This window comes from Podarcis raffonei, chromosome 5, assembly GCF_027172205.1.
Source record: "Podarcis raffonei isolate rPodRaf1 chromosome 5, rPodRaf1.pri, whole genome shotgun sequence".
In the NCBI taxonomy this organism is placed as follows: Eukaryota; Metazoa; Chordata; class Lepidosauria; order Squamata; family Lacertidae; genus Podarcis; species Podarcis raffonei.
This window is the reverse complement of record NC_070606.1, coordinates 5392410-5408835: the sequence shown is the minus strand read 5'-3', so window position 1 is coordinate 5408835 and position 16426 is coordinate 5392410. Positions and strand designations below refer to the sequence as shown.

Sequence of the window (16426 nt, the reverse complement as noted above, 5' to 3'; positions counted from 1 at the left end):
CAGCCAAACCCTGCCAGAACAGAGAGAAAGGTCAGTAGAGGAAATAGGAAGCCATCAGAGAAAATTGATTTTTAAATCATCAAGAAAATAAATAAACAAGTAAAATTTGGTGGTTGTGGGATGTGTGTGTGATTTCCCCTGAATTGTCCTCACCAGGCACCTGATTTCAGTGTTGCCTGTTTTGCAGCTGTGGTGGCACTGCTTCTGGGGCTGCTTTCTTTACTGCAATGTCCCATTGTCAGTTCACTACATCCTCATGTGGCACCATGGCAAAGGAACTGCTTTGAAGGTTGTTGTTCTTACAATCCATCGGTACATAGTTTTTATGAAATAAAATAAAGAGAGAAACATTTTTGATACCTACCACTAGCTTTGTTCACACCCCCATCCCCAATTTCAAGCAACTTCACTAACTGAGAAAGTCTTGTAATTACTGGAGAGATCACTGTCTTAGTTTATAGGGAATGTAGATTTCATTGGGTGGCAGATTATATAGGTGTTAACACAGAATAGAGCAGGACCTAGAACCTGATGCCTCTGCTGACCTGCAGATTCCTTGTAGATATTACTAAGTGCACAATGCTAAATGTAGTATGTGATCTAAAAAGACATATTAATGTATTTGTATATAGTTGTAAACCTGGTTTAAAAAGCCTAAAAGCTTATTTAAACAATCAAACAAACATCAGAAGACACAGGGCAGGAATCAGCTAATGAACCAGTCATCAGAAGCTCTTGAGCAAAGACAACCACTTGTGCAATGGGGCTTTCCTTCCCCCTTCCCCATCCTGTATGCCCTTTTACCCCCTGAAATTGGCACTGGGAAGGGATGGATTGGAAGAATCCTCAGAACAGGAGAGAAGGAATCGTTCCATCTGTCAAGCTGAATTGCTTGCAAAGATGGTGTGTTTGTCATAGCACAAAACTGAATTTGTTGTTCTTGTTGTTTAGTCATTTAGTCATGTCCAACTCTTCGTGACCCCATGGACCAGAGCACGCCAGGCACTCCTGTCTTCCACTGCCTCCCACAGTTTGGTCAAATGCATGTCAGTAGCTTCGAGAACACTGTCCAGCCATCTCTGTCGTCCTCTTCTCCTTGTGCCCTCCATCTTTCCCAACATCAGGGTCTTTTCCAGGGAGTCTTCTCTTCTCATGAGGTGGCCAAAGTATTGGAGTCTCAGCTTCAGGATTTGTCCTTCCAGTGAGCAGTCAGGGCTGATTTCCTTCAGAACGGATAGGTTTGATCTTCTTGCAGTCCATGGGACTCTCAAGAGTCTCCTCCAGCACCAGAATTCAAAAGCATCAATCCTTCGGCGATCAGCCTTCTTTATGGTCCAGCTCTCACTTCCATACATCACTACTGGGAAAACCATATTTAAATTCATTAAATTTCTATATTTATTAAATTTCTTCATCCAAGGATCACAGGATCACAGAGCAGCTTGCAAGAACAAAACAACATAGTAAGAAACAAAAACACACACCCCTCACAGTTTAAAAGGCCATAGATTGTTTAATTAGACAAAGGCCTGGGATAAGAGGAATGTTTTTGCTTGGCGCCTAAAGATATATAACGAAGATGCCAGGCAAAACTCCCTGGGGAAAGCATATTTTGTTTTTATTCCAATCCTTGTTTTTACCCATGATTTGTTCTTTACCTAGGAAAGCAATCGTTAACTCATGTTTCATACTGGGTTATGCACTCAGTGCTAAGAGATTAGAAGTGTAGGCATTGCTTTTAAGATGTTTGGACTAAGTACAGCATTTTAAATTAGGCTGTTGTTGAAAACAAAACGTTACTATAGTTGACATGCAAAAATAACAATTTAAATCAGGAGCTTGTTCTTTAAATATCTGGTTGTTATTATTTTTTAAAAAATACCCACCTTTCTATTAATTGTCCATTTATCTTAGAGTTGCCTTATGTCCAGAATTTCCCAGATATATCCAGAATACTGTACCTGCAAGCAGTGTTCGGGCAGAAATTGGTAAAATGTCTGGGGAAATCCCATGTCGGCAGTGTCATTTTTTGCTGATTTTCTCAGAGATAGTTCAAAAACATCCAATTTCTGTCTGGATTTCACTTTTTGAAATATGGCAACCCTAAATTATGTACCATATTGTTTACAACTAGGAATGAGGAACAATTTGCTCCATCTGCTTTTTAAAGGGAACTCACCCAATCTGAAACAAACTATCTTGCAACTCCCAGTTGACTGCATATCTCTCCAGATTTTGCAGTGCAGTTTCAGTGCGCAAAAGTGGTGTTTCCTATCAACGTTTTGTTCAAGATGCATATTTTATGATGAATGCATTGAAATGAGTATATTTTATGCAAAAAGAAAAAATGAACAGAAAATGTGAATGATTTAAATGTGGTATTTTGTGATTCCTTTAATAAAACTCCACACAAAATGGATGGAAAGGACCTGTGCTTGCATGAGGAAGCCTGAAATGGCACAGAATTCGGAAGCCTGGTCCATCTCTGGTTGCAACAAATATATAAATGTTATGGGCTGAGGAACTGCAGTTGCATATATCTAAATGGCACTTTAATTTCTAGTTCATGTTAATTAGAAAGCATCTAGAGGATGAAAATGAAACAGCAACTATATAAACCATTGTGCAAAATATTATTTCAATCTGTGAGGAATATGTCATCTATCAGGCTATTCCATTTTGGACACCATCTTCCTGTCTCTAGGCAGACATACTATTTCACAGGGGAATGCATCACATTAAAACTAGAACTAAAACTGCAATTTTGAGATTGCTTGATTACATACATATGGAAGAGGCCCTCTGAATTTCATATCAATCCATGCATAAATATAGCTACTGCATATATGTGCTGTTAAGTAGATGAATTGGTTTCACACAGAGATATCCATTTCTTGATCATGCAAGGTAACCTCACACAGACATGCAGAACCTATTTTCTTGCCCCCAGATTAGAACTCTGATGTTCCCTTGAAAATCAGGATTGGAGTATTGGAAAGGGAATCAGTTACCCACTAGGGGAGAGTGGTTATGTAAGCTTTCAGAATACTTAGAATTAGCCAAATTGACAGATATAATAAGACCAAAACCAAAAAGTGAAGTTAAAAAAGAATGGGAGTGCCTAAATGAACACCTCAAAAGTCAAGGTTTGAGGACAGAAATCTGGCTGAGTCTGGAATAACCTTGTGAAGTGAAAGGATAAGAAAGAAGGATTTATACCTAGATGTTAGGATAGAGATGATAAGGAAATCAGGAAGACACAATGAGAGATAAAGGAGGTGCTGTGGGATTGGTGGAAGTCAATGTTTGTTGTTGTTTTTATAGTGTTTATATTATTAACTTGTAAGATATTATATTATTAACTTGTAAGGTGGATTTGGTTTTTGTTTTTGTTTTTTGTTGTTGCTTTTTTAGTTTTTCGAATGTTGGTTTTTGCGTGTTGTGTATTGTTATTTTTCAATATTTTTCATGGTGTTGTTGTTGTGTGGGAAATACTAATAAAATTTATTTAATAAAATAATTTTTTAAAAAAGAAAACTGGTCAAAAGTCTTTCTCTGGAACCGTTTGCAAGTGGGGTGAAGGATATGAACTCCACCAAACCACTTGTTGTGTATGGTTTGAAATAATCCTACATACAAGTGAGCAAGAGAAGATAGCCATCCCTGTTATAGGCAGACCTGTGGCCAGAGTTTTATTGAAAGAAACTTAAGACTTCTTGCAGGAAAACCAGTGGAAGTATATTTATAGGGAGCCTCTCTGCCCATTATGTCTCTTTTGCCTATAACAAAAATATTAAAATATAAAACCCAGGCAAGAGAAAGAAACAGAGAAATGAACACACCACTAGCTTTTGTTTGCCACTCTTCATCACAACAGCTATCCTGTTGCTAATTTCTGTTGCCTGCTTTCCAAATCGTAAAACGAGAAATGACACAGCTCAGTCCTAACAGAGAGGACATAATCTCAGTCACAAGCTGACTCTCTAATCCTAGATTTATAGTCAATGGATAGGGTTATTAATTGGTGAAGCCTGCAGGTACAGGAATACAGAGTGCAGTGGTACCTCGGGTTAAGTACTTACCGTATTTTTTGCACCACAACACTCACTTTTTTCCTCCTAGAAAGTAAGGGGAAATGTCTCTGCGTGTTATGGAGGAAATGCCTACGGGTGGCATGCCTGCAGATTTTCCTCCTCTAAAAACTACGTGCGTGTTATGGTCGGGTGCGTGTTATAGAGCGAAAAATACGGTAATTCGTTCCGGAGGTCCGTTCTTAACCTGAAACTGTTCTTAATCTGAAGCACCACTTTAGCTAATGGGGCCTCTGCTGCCGCCGCTGCGCAATTTCTGTTCTCACCCTGAAGCAAAGTTCTTAACCCGAGGTATTATTTCTGGGTTAGCGGAGTCTGTAACGTGAAGCGTATGTAACCTGAAGCGTATATAACCCAAGGTACCACTTTACCAGCTAATTCATGCTATGGGAACTATAAAGCCCTGACATGCAAAAGAAGTTCCAGGGCTGGGGTCTTGGTGTCTGGCCAGCTTAGTTTAGATGAAGCCTAAACTACCATCTGTAGTACATACCATTGTCTGACTCCTGTTCCTGCAGGAGTATATACCAGGCTTTCATTATGCCACATCATAATGCTCATTTAGGCCCCTTTGAACCAGCTAGCTGCATCTTTCATCTTGATGTGGTTGTACATCCCAGCCCAGAGCTAACGGTTGCCTCAAGTGGATAGTTGCTCATGACAAGAGATGAATACAAGCCACTTTCATTGGACTGTATTTTTAAAAACAAAGGCAGGCTACTTTTCATGTAAAACCGCACCTGGATTCCCCCCCTCCCCCAGTTTGTTTATTCCTCTCTTTGTGCACCAAAATGCTTCCGAAATGTTGTGCTTCAGCTAGCTTTCCATGCTATCCTTCATCCCACTTGACCTTCTTCATCTGATGCAAAGCAATCACTTGAATTTGTCCCCTCAGAGATTTGTTTCTAACTGAACATATATTGCATAGGGCCTGTAGAGGACTCCTTGGCGTATTGTCAGGAAGCCAGCTTGGACCTATGCATGCAAGAGGCCAGCCCACATTGTCATGTATTCAATGGAGGGCCTTCTGGCGGTTCTCCCACTGCGAGAAGCAAACGATTACAACTACCCTGCGATGTTCGGATGTATACTTTTAATACATAGTAATAATGCATTAAATCCACATCGCCAGAGCTATCAGCTGCAGTCATTCATGCACACCAGTGTGACTGTTGCTTAGCAACAGCAACTTACTACTACGGTGAGATCATGTGATCTGGAATTTAATCACTGGCAGGAAGTGTAGTAGATTCCATTTTAGGTCAGACAGGTTAATCTCTCAAATCCCAGTATTAATCCTCTTGCTGGCTGAAGCACATATGACACATATATTTTTAACCCTTATGTGCACTGTATTGTTTTGCAATTCCCTCCCCTCTGTATTGTCTTTGGAAATGTGTGGGTGGGAGAAGTGCAGGACTTAGGACTGGCCTACCCATGAGGCAAGAGGAGGCAACTGCTTCAGGCGACAGGATCCACAGGGGCAGCAGATCTGGCCTCCAAGGAATGCATCAGCAGCTTCTGCTTCCTTTGCTGCAAGGGTAGCAGCAGCTTCAGCATACACCTTGGAGGCTGGCTCTGTCCCCTTCTTCTGCCTCTCCAGCTGCCTCTTGGCAAACAGGAGGTTCTGCTGGTACCCTTCCACCCTTGGTCCTGATGTAGATTTTCATTCCCTTCTTCCCTGGCGGGTGGTGGTGGGAGAGGCCATTTTGTGGTCCACTTCAGGTGCCAAAATCTCTTGGGCTTGCACTGGCAGAACTTCTTTCTTTTTTTTATGACTTGAGGGTACTCAATACATCTCATGTGTGCCATAGACATGGGAGATGAATGTTACTCTCAGATTATGGATGAAGATGAGGGTGGAAAAGGTTTTTCTCTTTGGGCAGTGCTTATCTAACACAAAAGCAAGAGCAGATTGGTTTTGCAGTATGTGTTAACTTAAAGCTACCACAGGTGTTTTTCATTTTGTATTAAGGGTGTTAAGGTGCCACACCTTACTTGTGCGGTAGTTGTCTTCTTGAACCTTTCAGTATTCAGATACTACCACTGAAATATTTGGAAGGAGTTTTGTGCTGAAAGCAGAAGTTTCAATGGGATTAATAAAGTCAGAATGAATGTCACACTGTATCTAAAATTTTGAAGAAGCAGAAGATTTATTTAATATGGTCTTTGAGTGTTTAGTTACAGGAGTTGCATTTTCTTTTCAGTCTGTCCCTTAAAATCAGAGATATCAGTTTTAGAGCTAAATTTAGAGCTTCATGTAGTTTTTCATTAGATGACAAATAACATGAGAGGAAATGTAAATCACACATCTGTGCAAAACACATAATCAGTGGGTTATGTCTGCCCAAGTTGTTTATTTTATTTATCTAAATCCTTACCTGCACTGTTTGGGACAAAGCCAAACAATTATAAAATTGTGGTTACTGAGCAGGTGAGAAATTCATCAGCTGACATGAAGCAGTTATTGGGGGGACGCAGTAATAATACTGCTAAAATATAAATAAATAAATAAATAAATAAATATTGCCCAGTAGTGCCTTAGAGATCAACTAAGTTTGTTCTTGGTATAACCTTTCATGTGCATGCACACTTCTTCAGATACACTGAAACGGAAGTCACCAGACCTTTATATATAGTGGAAGGGTGGGGTGGAGTTTTTCTCAGGCAGGTAGTAGGAGATGGGTGATTGACTCAATGGGTATGGTAAACCTGTTGACAACTGTTAATGACTGCAATTAGTCCTACAGGAGACAGGGATCTAATATCTCTATTAAGACCAGGTCTCTCCATAGTTTTCAGTTTAGTGATAAGTTGTAATTCAGCAACTTCTCTTTCAAGTCTGTTTCTGTAATTCTTTTGTAATAAGACAGCTGCTTTGAAATCCTATATTAAGTGTCCTGGAGATTGATGTGTTCTCCTACTGGTTTCTTTATCTTGTGATTCCTGATGTCAGATACACTGGTCAGATATCCGGTGTATAAGGCGACTTTTGAACCCCGGAAAATCTTCTCCAAAGTCGGGGGTCGCCTTATACGCAGGGTATGGGTGGCGCGGAGCAGAGCAGAGCCCGCCCCCTGCTGCGGTGGCAGCGGTGGCGGCTCCGAAGCAGCAGCAGCGGGGGGCGGGCTCAGCTCCATGCCGGGTGGCTTTCTCCCAGCGCGGAGCTGAGGGCACCCCTGTTGCTGCCCAGCATATTGGGCAACTGGGCTTATAAGACAGCTGCCAATTGCAGCTGCCAATTTGGGGGGTCATCTAATACGCCCAGTCGCCTAATATACTGGAATCCACGGTATGTCCATTTATCCTTTGCCGTAGGGTTTGGCCTGTTTGTCCAATATAGAGAGCTGAAGGGCACTGCTGGCATTTGATGGCATACACAATGTTAGAAGATGGGCAATTAAATAGGCCTGAGATGGTATGTTTGATGTGGTTGGGTCCAGTGATGGTGTTGTCTGGGTGTATGTGGCAGCAAAGTTGACATCGGGGTTTATTGTAGGCTCTGGTACCAGTGTCCATGCTAAAGTAATCTGTAGACTTTAAAAGGAGAATATGGATGTGATCAGCTGGGCTACTCTCCCCTTTAAAACATGTGAACAGGAAAATTTGTGATGTGATTCTATCTGGCTATTTAATCTTTTTTCATTCTTTCACAGATTAAAGAATGGCTTTGTTTAAACTGCCAGATGCAGAGAGCTTTAGGCGGCGATTTGGCTCCAGGTCCTGGCCCTGGACCACAGCCCTCTGCACCCAAGCAAAAGATACCTGCTCCAACTGCAGCAAGCAAACCAGTTTCTCAGCCACAGCAATCGACACAGAAGAAAGATCTTCCTCTAAAACCTGATGCTACCCAGTCACCTGAACACAAAAAGCCACCAACACAAATAAAGCAGCCAACCGTGCCCAGTTCTCCTCCTGCAAAACCAAAACTTCCCCCTGCTGAAACTCAGCCAACAGAACCGGCCCCCAAATCTGACCAGGCCAAGCAGCCATTGGTTGAAGACAAACAGAAGCAAGCTAGTACTCCGAAACCCACAAGCGATACTGTGCCTACACCACCACCAGATACCAAACAAGAATCACCCGGCCCGAAAGCTGCACTCGCTCAACAGAAAGTGGCACAGACTCAGAGATCGGAGCCTGCTAAGTCGTCTCAAGACACACCTCCGTCTGTAGATAAAGCTGCTCCTCCAGATTCCAAAACTTCGCCTCAAGTGTCTCGTCAGAAGTCGGATCCCAAACTTGTTCCTCAGCCTCAACCTGGGTTGGATTCTAAGGCTCAGAAGGTAGGCGAACCAGGTGAGGTGAAAGAAGACCCTAAGAAAAGGCAACCCCAGGCGGCTCCTAAGCCAGACGCCAAGCAGGCTCCCAAAGGGCAACAAGGGACCACAGGGCCCAAACCCACCCAGGCGCAGCCACAAGCTCAGCAACCTCCCAAAGCCCCAGAGCAATCTAGATTATTCAGTCTTAACATAGGAGGCATCACAGATGCTCCCAAACCTCAGCCAACAACCCCTCAAGAAAGAGTCACCGGGAAGCTCTTTGGATTTGGTGCTTCAATTTTCAGCCAGGCTTCCAATTTAATCTCTACAGCAGGCCAGCCAGGAGCTCAACCACAGGGTCCTCCATCTGGGTCCCCCTCAAAGCAACCACCTGCTGCAGCACAGCCTCCTGCCCCACAAAAAGATACCCGTCAATCCCAGCCATCTCCCAAAGCAACACCTGTGAAGAAAGAAACAAGGCCTCCTGTGGCAGAAAAACCAGAGCCACCCAAAGCTGATGGCGGCTCCACTGTTAAGGAAACAGACGCTGGGAAGAAGGCTTTGCCTGCCAAAGACATCAAGCCTCCAGCTGTTGAAGCTAAGCAAAGTGCCGAGGCACCAAAAACGAAGCCTCCTTCGCAGCCAGCGTCTTCTTGTCCTCTCTGTAAAACTGAGCTAAATGTTGGTTCTAAGGATCCTCCCAACTATAATACATGTACTGAGTGCCATAACGTCGTGTGCAATCTCTGTGGATTTAACCCAATGCCGCACATAACTGAGGTAGGCAACATTTTATTTTGCATTAATATTATTGTGAACCACTGTTTTGTAAGCCTTGAATACGGAAGAACATTTGATCGGTCTTCCTGGGAGTAAGCGCCATTCAGTTCAGTGTAGAATGTTTCCAAGTACAGTAGAATGCCTACCATTGCACTGTAAGTATATGGGTTTGCTAGCCATTCTTTTTGTGCGTTTGCTTTTTTATATAAAGTTTTTAATATCTATATGCGATTTCACTGTGAAGTTTGAACAGCTTCTAATGTGTAAATGCAGAGGAGAAAAAGGCTACGCTTAGGGACTATATTATCTTCAGTAATTTGCTCCGTGGATATTTCTGCCAGGCTGGGATGGCAAGAGTGTTTGCTTTAGATTCACTTACCACAAGACTGGGTGACAGATGCCCGCAGTTTATTTACTTACTTGTCTGATGTCTTTCCAATTTCAGCATAGTGCTTGAAAAAGTGACATGTAGAACAGCTTCCTGTGTTTTTCCCCTTCTTGCATTTTGCATCTTACTTTTTGTGTTTGGGAAATGTTGTAGATGGTAAGCAAAATACCGTCTTGTAAAATGAACTTCCTGCTTCCAACTGAGGATTTTTTTGTTTTGTTTTTTAAGAATAAATTCGATACATCTTTCCTAGATTTTGAAGCTAAATATGACTGGTAGCTTTGCAGCTCAAATTGGTAGAAGCCAATTTGAAAGTCCCCCTTTGGTCTTGCAGCCCCTTCACATTATCCTGTTTTTCTTCTGCCAATTCTGGTTTGATCTCTTTGGCTTTGTCATTGTCCTGGTTTGGGTTGACCATTGAGTAGCTGAATATGTTTGATTTAAGTCTTGTGGGATATGTTTTGCAGAACGTTGGTTGATCTTTGATTACATATGGTTTGGGATGGTTTGTGAAACACCCAAAGACTTTGCCACAGAAGTGTGTGAGCTCTGAGTTAGAAGATATTATGCCTTAAACAGTAGAGCATGTACCCTTTCTTTCATCAGCTAGTTTAGAGCTACTGTACCCATTACCTGGAAGCAAATAAACAGGAACATCAGCTGACTTCTTCTGCACATCCTTCTGTAAGCCTAAGGCTGGCACATGAGAGAGAACAAAGATGTATTATTCTCACCAGTGAGATGTCATTGTCCATTTGTAGCAGGCCAGGAACCTTTTCAACTTGAAACAACCTCTATGAAGAGAAACAGAAAAAGATTCTGAGCTGATGTAAAACACAAATGTTGATTTACATGTCAGCTCAGAGCCTATTGTTTAATGGCTTCCATAGAAAATAAGAGGTTTTAGTTTCTGATTAACCCAACCATCTGATTTATATTTACCTTAATGCCAGGTTGTCTAAAAAGTAAACAGCTGACGATTTAATAAATGAGAATTTATAGATTTCAAAGGCCCATAGGGTCATATGTACTCTGATGGATTATCATGAATCTTAGCCAATGTTCTTACCCAATGATTCGCCCAGCGGGGAGAAGCACTGTTTACTAACGCCTTAATTAGCCATCCTGTGGACTTGCAGTGAAGGTAGTTCTATTTTTAGTACACATGGAAGGAGAAAACACAGGATCTGCAGATGCTCACAAATGAAGCACCGCTGACCATTTTGTGCAGTGATGCCAATGGAAACCTAAAGAATATTGACTTTGTGTGGTTTATAAGTTGATTAATTTCAGTTTGGGGTTTGGAGGGTTGGGTTCCCTGCTGGGAAGATGTTTGAACATGCATTCTAGTTGCGGCTGTTGTTGCTGATGACCGTGATGATGATAAGAATCATATTAGGGGGAAATTGCACAATAAAAACTAAAGGGGAAATCTAACTGTCGATAGATTACAGGGATAGGAAAAATCTAACTTGCCTGTGATGGGTTGGTGAGGAGATGTTTTATTCCTTAAAACAAAACCTAGCTAACAAAATGCCCCACAGACCATGGATGTAGTGCAGGGCATGATCCAGAGGCATCAATGATTAGTTTAAAAGGATGCAATCTCAAGAACCAAATTTGAAATCTGTTGTGGGTTTCATTATTATTATTTTTTAAAGGCAGGTTTTTGTTCAGACACCACTTCCCCCGCTTGTGACATGGCAACAAGGGACCCTTCCTCAGGCTTCCAGTGCAAGTAAAGAACCCAAGTCATAATTGATGTGAGTTGAGCTGGCACTGCTGTTAGCTGCTGGGTTCATGCTACTGCCTTTAGGCCACAGAAGAAGCTGGAGTGGAGGCGGTGAGGCTATCATGATCACATATTTATGATTACATATTTATTTAAACCCCGCCTTATTCAGGGCGGCTTACAGGTAAAATGAGAACAGCAAAAACATTGGGGGGGGACTAATAATTAAAAAACAAGTAATCAGTACAATTGTTCATCTCCTTATATATGATTTATTAAAAACAATCTGATTTTTATTTGCAGGCAGCCCCCCACTTACATGTGTCCAGTTTTTGTGTGACCAAATATCTGTGCATTGTGCTGAACCCTGAAGTGACCTGGAAACATCATAAAGATGTTCCTCAAACATCACTGAAAGGGCGGAATGGGGGCGAAGCAGGATGTTTGCAGGCTTTTTCAATGGGTTTCTATTATATGTGATTTTTCTGACTCGCGCGGTGCCTCAGAACATAACCCCTGTGTAAACAGTTGGCAGCCTGTATCCCATCTGCCATGGATGTTTTAGTAGAGATTCCTGCATTGCAGAGGTTTCCTTCCAGCTTTACAATCCTACGATTCTCTGATGTTATATGAACTGTTTTGAGAGGTGCATTCTTGTGCAAGCGTGCTACTTATTTAGTCATTAGGAACTGGCTGTTCACTTTCAGAAATTTAACTTTCAAACGAGAAAATGTGCTCTCCTCAGAGTGAAAACACAATTTAGTCCAAAACTAATGTGAATTTCAGTGACCTGTGTCACAGGGCCACTTGGATTACAATCAAGCCAAATGAAAGGAAGTTCTCTTTGTTCTGACTTGGACAGGCGGATGGCAAAGGCACAGTGGGCTGCCTTGTTTGCCTTGTGAAATCGTTATAGTGGTGTAGTGCACTTGGAAAGGGGACATTGAGACTTGGTGCTCAGCTGTGAAGCTGGCTTGGTTGCTTTGGGCAACTCATCACCTCCTGGAATTTTGAAGGGAGAGGCAGCTGATTTGGTACGGGCAGACTTGTCTCATTGTGTATACGAGTTATTTGCCCATCTGAGATCTGCTTTGAGATCTCAAATCGGCAAATGATGAGTGTATTTGAAAGAAGGGAATCTTGGACTTTTGACTTGGAAGAAAAATATTATTAACACCATTTTGTTCTGGCACTGTTACATAAGAAATATAGTCTTTGGAATTGTCTGTGTAGCTCCGCCATCTGTCTGGGGAACACTGTTCTTATTGTTGTGTGTGGGGTAAGGTTTTCCTAAAGACATCCAGTTGTTACGGGCTTGAAGTGTTATTGAAGTATTATTGGGCTTGAAGGTAAAGGACACCTGACAGTTAAGTCCAGTTGCGAACAACTCTGGGGTTGCGGCGCTCATCTCACTTTACTGGCCGAGGGAGCCGACGTTTGTCCGCAGACAGTTTTTCCAGGTCATGTGGCCAGCATGACTAAGCCGCTTCTGGTGAAACCAGAGCAGCGCACGGAAACACCGTTTACTTTCTCGCTGGAGCAATACCTATTTATCTACTTGCACTTTTTGACGTGCTTGAGCTGCTAGGTTGGCAGGAGCTGGGACCAAGCAATGGGAGCTCACCCCGTTGCGGGGATTCGAACCGCCAACCTTCCGTTCGGCAAGCCTTAGGCTCAGTGGTTTAGACCACAGTGCCACCCACGTCCCCTATTGATCAATTCGCAGGGTTTTTCCTTTTAAAAAAACAAACGAAAACAACCCTCAAATATAGTATTGAAGTACATTGCTTTCTAGTAAAAAAAAAGTTATGGTAATCATTAATCACATTTTAAAGGTTGAGTTGGATGTGGCTGTTGTATTCTCTAGTCTTTTTAGGTCAGGACTCAGTGCACCATATGCTGGTCTTCTGTTTTAGTTTTGTTTAGTTCCTGGCACTGTGTGTGTCTTTTTAATGCAGCTATTTGTTTGGAATTAATCTAGTTATTGTGCCAAAGGAAAGGATAAACTGAATGTATAAGGCATGTTTAAAGAAATAAATCAGGAAAAAGGATTACAGAATTTAAAAGATTTCCTGGTTCAAATTCCTCTTTGGAATCAGTGAAAATAGTTAAACTGAGACCTGATCTCAAAGATGTAAGCACTCTTATACCATGAAAAGAATTTTTTGCTGCTGGCCCCAATATCGAAGGGAGGAGAATTTCTGTTCAACAAGAATCCCTTCATCTTCTTCAGAGCCCTTGCAAACACACAGCTAAGAGCCAAACTTCACATAATTTGTCAGATATGGGACTGGAATTCCAAGCATATTCTCCTTGTCCTTAAAAACATACCAGTAGAGGGAAATGTATTGGTATCGTGACTTCTACCTTTTCTTATGCTGATTCTACAGTGTGAATCATCTTAAAACGCCACCACTGTTGCTGGTCACAGAAGGGAAAGCATGCAAGACTTTATGCTTTTCCTTCTCCAACTAGCAGAGTGTTTGTGTGGATGTATTTCGTATTGGAGATTGGGCACAGTATGGAAGCGTTACCCCTCCCTCTGCCCAGTCCCCATTGTTCCCCCCAGTTGGTTTTAGAAGAAGAAAAATATATATTGGAGATGCAGTCACAGCTCTCCCACATAACACATAGGCTAAATTGCACAGTACGTCTCCCAGCCCACCAGTCTGGCCTGTTTTGTGGAAAGGCGCAATTTCATTCATCTTCTCCCAGTGCGCTGGCCCTGCCTCCACTAACCCACACTTGCATTACAAGTGGCTCACCTGTGCTGCCCCAGTTTTCCCATATCTGTTAAGTGGTATTGACACCACATCTGGCAAGCCAGCACTGCTCTGTTGTCCACTGGGAGAGCCGCTTCTGATATACATGAAGGAACAGAATGCCTGTATGCTACCTACATGCGCACAGTTCAGCGTGAATAGGCAAACACTAAGTAGTTGATATCCTTTTATATATATAGGAAAGCCAACCAAGTGATTTTCACATGGGGAATTAATAAGTTTTTAGAAAATGAGAGAGAATTCTCTTTGAAAGAGCTCTAGCCTCCACCCAGGACTGTAAATCCCCAAAGTTTAGTTTAGTTTTTTTGCAAGGAAGCTATGGCAGCTAAATCAGTTTAGGTCTGTAGTGTAGATGCAGCCTTCATTCTATTTGCCAGTTCTGCTTCAACCTAAAATACTTGCCATGATAAGCTGTCAACTTCTGAGGGAGATAATGAAAGGACTGTTTAAAAACAAATAGTCATTAAAAGATGGAAAATGCAACATCAGATACTTGCAGGGGCTGCAGTATATCTGACAGACATCTCAATCACATGCTCATTAACACTGTAATATGCATTGTCATGAATAATGACAGACAAATTGACTAAAATGCAGACTGCCTGAAGGACCATCTTCTATGTATGGAAAACAAATACAGCTTCAGATAAATGATAACACAATCTGACATGAAGATAAAGCTGAATCTGACAATTCCTATGTCTAATGAAGCCAAAGGGGGCTGCATGTTTATTGAATTAGACAGAACAATGGTGTCAAAAGAATACCCTGCAGAAAACCAGTGCTGTACTACTGTTTAAGCAGAAGACTGAGTGCTATTGCGTCCCTGCTTAGGGTCAAACTAAGGGCCAGGCCAGATGCTTTACCCTGCGTGGCCTATCTCATGCAGGGGAGCGAGCGCATGCAGTTCCTGCCTGTCCCCTCAACGCACCAGCTCTGCATTAAAAGGTAAAGGTACCCCTGACCATTAGGTCCAGTCATGGATGACTCTGGGGTTGTGTGCTCATCTCACTCTATAGGCCAAGGGAGCCAGTGTTTGTCTGCAGACAGCTTCTGGGTCATGTGGCCAGAATGACTAAGCCGCTTCTGGTGAACGGAAATACCGTTTACCTTCCTGCCGGAGCAGTACCTATTCATCTTCTTGCCCTTTTTGGCATGCTTTCAAACTGCTAGGTGGGCAGGAGCTGGGATCAAACAATGGGAGCTCACCCCGTCGTGGGGATTCAAACTGCCAACCTTCCAATCAGCAAGCCCTACCTAGGCTCTGTGGTTTAGACCACAGTGCCACCCGCATCCGCATTACATGTGTTCAATAGCTCTCTGACATGTGTAATGTCACACTTTTTCTTAAATAAGTGCTGTACAAGTCCTATCGTGAGGAAAACAACAAGTTTACAAATTTGCAGTCCTTCCAAGTAAAAATAGTACCAGCCACCACTGCTTAAGTGTATGTTGCGTGCTTAAAGCCCTGCTCACACATTCACTCGATGGCTGTTGTGAAAAGAAAGAGCCTTTGTAGATTTTAGAAAAACACTGATTTCCTGTCACCCACCACATAACACTTTTCAGAGAAGTCCATTTATATATTCGTTCATCAAGTGTTGAGTGAGCAAGGGCCGAGGGATTAAGGGATACTGGTGTGAACAGATCCTGCTACACCACACATATGGCAGTGGATGTGGTACATGCACCTCATTGACCCATTAGCTGTGCTTTCTCTGTTATTTAAAATCAAGTTAGGATGCCAGACTAGACTATAGTGATATCCCTTCTTTCCCCTGATTGCAGAGGGAGAAGAGCAAGTGAAACTGAAAGCTTTGATTGGCCCTGTAAGAAAGCTGTCAATGGCTTTTATATACAGTACTGGAGTCAAAGTGTCCCTTGGATTTCACATTATGTATATATGGATTATGTATATATGGATTTCTGTCTGGAAATCATGATGTTGTGTTCGGGGGGGTGCACCTTTCTTGTTTTGAGGAAGTCAATCTGTTCACATGCTACATCCCCACTCCCCCATACCCGGCCCACTGAACCAAGTCTGAACTGTGTTTACATAAGATAGCATACAAACATGACTTAGTTGGTGGCTGACAGGTGTTTATTGTTACACCCTTTAAATCAAATCTAATCAATGCCAGTTTTCCTTTATAAATAGCTTTTCAAATGCCTGCCAGTTTCTTTACAGCTCTTTCAGTCTCTTTGACGAACATTGTCTCATCTTTTGCACCTAATGACTAGCTTGATTCAGAAATTTGAAAATATGTCCATTTTCTTTTCTCACCACACTTGTTATGCTGCCAGTCTTTCTATCCTTCTGTTTACTTCTTAAGGATTGCGTTCTGCTCTCTGTGTTTGTGTTGTTAAAAAATATATATTGAAAAGTAGCA

The 16426-nt window shown here is 42.2% G+C and overlaps 1 protein-coding gene across 1 annotated transcript in view; it reads left to right on the top strand.

Annotated features, from left to right (window-relative positions):
- The window catches only part of PCLO (piccolo presynaptic cytomatrix protein), a 204764-nt gene that overhangs the window by 4843 nt on the left and 183495 nt on the right, over window positions 1–16426 (top strand). The window contains exon 2 of the mRNA XM_053387679.1: window positions 7748–9133. Within this exon, the coding sequence (XP_053243654.1) occupies window positions 7748–9133 (1386 nt within the window). The remainder of the gene's footprint in view (window positions 1–7747; window positions 9134–16426) is intronic.